This window comes from Tiliqua scincoides, chromosome 2, assembly GCF_035046505.1.
Source record: "Tiliqua scincoides isolate rTilSci1 chromosome 2, rTilSci1.hap2, whole genome shotgun sequence".
In the NCBI taxonomy this organism is placed as follows: Eukaryota; Metazoa; Chordata; class Lepidosauria; order Squamata; family Scincidae; genus Tiliqua; species Tiliqua scincoides.
Genome location: NC_089822.1, coordinates 128526765 through 128531798, shown reverse-complemented (window position 1 = coordinate 128531798; position 5034 = coordinate 128526765). Strand labels below are relative to the sequence as shown.

The following is a 5034-nucleotide window of genomic DNA, read 5'->3' as shown; positions in this document are numbered from 1 at the left end:
GCAGTTGCTGCAGAGCGCGTGGAGCAAGGAGCAAAAGAGCTCCCGGTACAGACGTGTAGGAAGCTTCCATCTCTCTCCCAGTATCGATCAGAGAACAAAGCCACGATCGCCTTCAATGCAACGCCTTATAGAGGATATGTCTAGAAAGATGAACACAAAGAACTTAGGGGGGGGGGAAGGGGGGAACCCCCAATGTCTCTGCAGTCTGCAGCAACCCCACGTCTGATAGACTTGTCAACTTGTTTATTCCATAGAGGAAAAGCACTGAGAGGCATAAAGTATCTTCATTTCAAGACCGAAGCAGAAGGAGCGGCCCCGTTGCACCCGAAAAGATTAATGCGTGTACTAACCTTTCGTAATCACGGGTTAACCGCGTTTAGCCGGACACAGAGACCTGGGAGTAAGAGATGTGCTGGAATGGATGCCCGCTAGGATAGAGGTGCCCGAGAAGGCACGAGGAGAAGGAGGACTTTGGTATTCCGTATTAGGAAGCTGCCCCTTTAATAGAACTAGGAAAGAAAAGTGTTTATTTGTTTAGCACGTGATTTTCTTTTCCTCCCTTCTTCCCACACGGCTTGGGGAACTAAACTATTGAGCGTGTCGGGAGAAGAGGGAGCAGCCACGAATGTAAAGGAAGCCCTACCTGATCCCGCCTGTGGAAGGGCAGTAATCCTGGGTTTTTGCACGTCAAAGTCGGGTTTGAAGAAGAAGAAGCAGAAAAAAAAAGAAGGGCATGGCTTTGAATCCCCCTCCATGCTGGCGTGTGGATTTGGGGTGCAGTTACTTAGCGAGTCCTCCCTCAAAGCCGGCTATGCCTCTACACGAGTATTTACGGTAATCTGCTGTCGAGCCCAAGAGTCTTGGAAGTTTGGCAAGGGGGGGATTCCTTAAACGTTTTTTAATTGGTTTTTTTTAATCCGCGTTTTCCCCTCCCCAACTCCCTTCCCCTTTGTTCTCTAAAGCGGTGAGAGTTGACTATTCCTAAAAACAGATTCCCTTTTAAGGTCTCTTTCCCAAGGCTAGGTCTCTGACTGAGAGAATTGGCTTTTTGTGAAGAACGCCCCCAGCAGTTGCCTTGTGGACAGAACCGGCTCCTTTCGGGGTCTGCGATTTATCCCCAGTCAGAGCTTGTAGAGAGGACCGATTTTTCTTTTTCTTTTTTAAAGCTGTGTTGAAGGGATGCCAGTCGAGGATCTGGTCAAGTCTCCTCACTGTTCTGACAGGTGAGAAGGGGGACGACGACACCCCATTTCCTTTGTTTTTGCCCTTTCAGAAGGCAAACCATTCCATCCAAACCTCTCCGAAATGAGATTTCCATCCTCTGGAGGGGAAACTCAAATCCACCTTAATCGGAATATTTTTTACCGGGTGGTGCACCTCCTGCCTGTTGGAATAAACCCAGGCAGTGACATTGGGGGGAAAGAAGCAAAACCTTGTTAAAGGTGGAAGGCTAGGAGATACTTTCCAACTCTTCCACCCGCTCATCTGTAAATATGAGCCTGTTGCGGTGGAGACTCATTCGTCTCCTTAAAGAGCCTGTAAACTTTATATGACACAATATCTAATAGGAATTTATTGAGAGATATTGTAAATTTCAACTGTTTTAGTTAATAAAGGAGCTAATTAATGGGGAGAAATGGCTTAATTTTGCCAGCTGTTGAGGGGACCTTGAAGGCAGCCCAGGGAGAAGGGTGTCACGTCTGGAAGGGGAGGAAATTTACAGTGCTTGGGGTTGCTCAGGCCAGCGCTTAAAGCCCGTTGTTTTATTTTATAAAATGTTTTATGATTTTTTTAAAAAGCATATAAAAAAAGCGAAAGGCAGAACTTAATGTTTTGTTTTGTCTCAAATTGCTAGAGGTGGGTGGCACCCTTTCTCCAACGCAAGTTGGCGCCCACGTGACCCCTCCCGGACCAATCGGGCGGACCTTTAGGTTTAACTATGTTTAATGTCAGATAGCAATAAACTAGAAGCTCTTGGTCAGGCCCGCGGAAATGGGCGAACATAATCTCCTTAATCCTGGGTTTGTGGGACCGTTGGTGAACATCCATACGGGAGACACCTTCTATTTTCCCAATTTCCGAGCCTCCGGAGGACAGCTGCCCGGCTTACCGTCTCTCTCCTACCCAAGAAGGGACAATGTCTGTTCTCTGCCCTGGGCATCCTCAGAGCCCTGCAACGGATACCCCCAGCCCTATCTCAGCAGCCCCGTGTCCATTAACCCTTCCTTCAGCAGAGCCTGCGACCTAGCTAGAGTGGAAGAGAGCAAGTGCTACTATAGAGAGGCGTGCTCGGAGAACGCTCCTCTCAAGAGGGAAGAGAGGGTTAGGGACAATGCCTTGATGCCCCTCGAGTCGGGGATCCCCAATGGAATGAGCGGCAGTTTCGGCAAATTTGACTATCCGGCTACTGAGGCGGTGTCCCACGACCCCCCTTCCTGTCAGTCCTTGGAGTCAGACTCCAGCTCCTCCTTACTCAATGAAGGGAATAAGGGCGCCACCAGCGAGCCGTCCACAATGGTTTCCCCTATCAACCAAGGAAGCAATCTTTCCACTGGGGGTAAGAACATGCGACCAGGAGAAAGCGAGAAAGAAAGAAAAGCGGGTTTATTTATGCTGTGCCTCTCTCTCTCTCTCTCTCTCTCTCTCTCTCTCTCTCTCTCTCTCTCTCTCTCTCTCTTGCGCGCTCTTGCAAAGTAGTCTTGCTCGCGACTCTTGCTCTGTTATAAATTCCATGAAATTAGCAGCTGGGCTGAAGCATGTCTATTTGTGCCGAGGCCGCTAGGGGTAGCCCTCAAATGCCTCGCGCTTTATTAGGTGGTGCTTCTTTTAAAAGAAAAGCCTATAAACATGTAAATATCCCATAAAAGAGAAAGCGTGATGGCCCAGATAGACAGACCGACAGATTCCCATTCCTTTCTCTCTCTCTCTCCCCCCTCCTCTGTTCTAACAAGCCAGCACCTCCCGGTTCTTTGCCACCGTGGGTGCGGGAAATGTTTGCACAACAGACATGAAATGAGGTGCTGGAAAGAGGCGGCGGCGGTGTGATGGAAGGAACTCTTGCTGGGGTCGGGAGGCGGACGAAACTTCTTTCAAAGGGTTCCATCGGAAGATGGCCATCTCAGGTGAAAGGCTGGGGAGGGGGGCTCGCTTGCTAAGGGAGGGTGCCTAGAGGTGCTTGAAAGCCAGGTTCTTTATTTTACTCAAAAGTAAGCCCATTGTGTTCCGTGAGCCTGAGGCTGTAAGGCTGTCTTGCTCACCGGAAACAAACACCTCTACGCGGAACATCTGCTTGAAAAGGCTTGCGCTGTCCCGTTCCCCCCCCCCCAATTCCCCAGCGCTTCCCCTTGCAAAATCGGAAAGGTGCTATAAAAATACCGGCACCCAATACTGAGGCGCCATGAAAGGTTGGGGGAAGGAATCTCTCTCGCAAGCTTCCCGCTATATGCCTGCTCGTCTTCTGAGCAAGGCTTCCAGGAAGGGCTGGTTGGTCCCTAACCCTTGTGACGGGCAGATACGAGAAGCGCCTGTGCCTAGATGATCGCCCTTCCCTCTGCAGCCCCCAGGTCTGGGACTCCGGGGAGAGGCTCTCTCGTTCCTAAATTCCAGCCTTCAAACCTGATCCTAAGTCCCATCAGCAGTCGGGATGCCTTCATGTTGGATACACGCAGCGATTCTCTAGCTTTCATTCCTGTTGATGGTCCCGGCACTTTGACCTAATCTGGTCTGAATGGCCAGCTGAGCTCATTTTTAAAATAAGTTTCCTTTGCAAAAACCCAGGGGCAGGCATGCTAGCTAGCTTGGGTCTCCTCCACTCTCTTGACCCTAGCGGTTCCTTCCAAGAACTTGCAGTGTCTGGTTTATGGGGTATGCGTGACATGGGAACCCTAGATCTTGGAATCTAAAACGCAGACGTAGGCGCCTCTGGAGGTTGAAACCCCGCCGTCAGTTGTGTAGGGGAAAGAGTGGCGCGCATTCTCAAAGAGTTAGTAGTGCAAACGGAGAGGAGGGTGACAATTCCCATTTATGAACCACGATTTCTGTCTATCTGCCTGCCTGCCTGCCTGCCTGCCTCTCTCTCTCTCTCTCTCTCTCTCTCTCTCTCTCTCTCTCTCTCGCTCGCTCTCGCTCTCCCCCCCCTCTCTCCCCCATGTGTTAAATCTCCTTTCCATCACGCTGTCCATAGGTGCTCCCTGGTACCCGATGCACACAAGGTCCCGGAAAAAGCGAAAACCCTATTCTAAACTGCAGCTCGCGGAGTTGGAAGGGGAGTTTATGGTCAATGAATTCATTACTCGCCAAAGAAGGAGGGAGCTCTCAGATCGGTTAAACCTGAGCGACCAGCAGGTGAAGATCTGGTTCCAGAACCGGCGTATGAAAAAGAAAAGACTCCTCCTGAGAGAGCAAGCCCTTTCTTTCTTTTAAAATTCAGACAAGTCCATATTGGGTCACCACAGAGACGCTCCTAGCCTTCATCACAGCTGATGGTCCCTGGACTCTTACCTGATCTGGTCTGAATAAGCAGTTATTATTATTATTATTATCTTTTTATTTTCTTTTTTTAAATTCAGTATCCTTTTCAAAAGCCCAACAGCAGGCATGTGCTTGTGTAGAGGTGTGTGTGTGAGAGAGTGTGTGTGAATGCGTGCGTGTGTAAATGCTTCCACTTTTGAACCTGTTGGGAAAGACCCAAATGTGAATACGTGAGAAAGAACCCCTCCATCGGTGAATCAGTCTGAGTTTGGTCGGTTTCCTGTGTTGGGAGGTAAAGCTTAAGTGGATGTGGCACACATCTTAAATCAACTGTAACCATTCTTATGGAGAATGGCTGGCCAGTGTTTTATGTTTGCCAGAGTTTATTTTCCAAGGAAAGTTTGACGGAGAAATAGAGTCCAACACCTATAGGTAGATAAATATTTGACGTACCTATGCATGCGTGGGTGGGTATATATCTATCTGCAGACGGATAGATACGCACACATGCACACACGGATCTGTAGCTCATTGTCCCTGCGCTGCTCAGGGTATCAATGGAAT

The 5034-nt window shown here is 49.3% G+C and overlaps 1 protein-coding gene across 1 annotated transcript; it reads left to right on the top strand.

Annotated features, from left to right (window-relative positions):
• The first annotated feature begins 1992 nt into the window (after positions 1 to 1992).
• On the top strand, positions 1993 to 4422 carry HOXC12 (homeobox C12). Its single transcript, XM_066618130.1, has 2 exons — positions 1993 to 2557; positions 4184 to 4422. The coding sequence occupies exons 1-2, from the start codon at positions 1993 to 1995 to the stop codon at positions 4420 to 4422; spliced, it is 804 nt and encodes a 267-aa protein (XP_066474227.1).
• Positions 4423 to 5034: the final 612 nt, after the last annotated feature.

Excerpts from the sequence above, each read along its gene's own strand:
- HOXC12 (XM_066618130.1), top strand. The coding sequence starts at position 1,993 with ATGGGCGAACATAATCTCCTTAATCCTGGGTTTGTGGGACCGTTGGTG. Across the intron at positions 2,558-4,183 it reads AAGCAATCTTTCCACTGGGG|GTGCTCCCTGGTACCCGATG; the intron begins GTAAGAACATGC and ends CGCTGTCCATAG.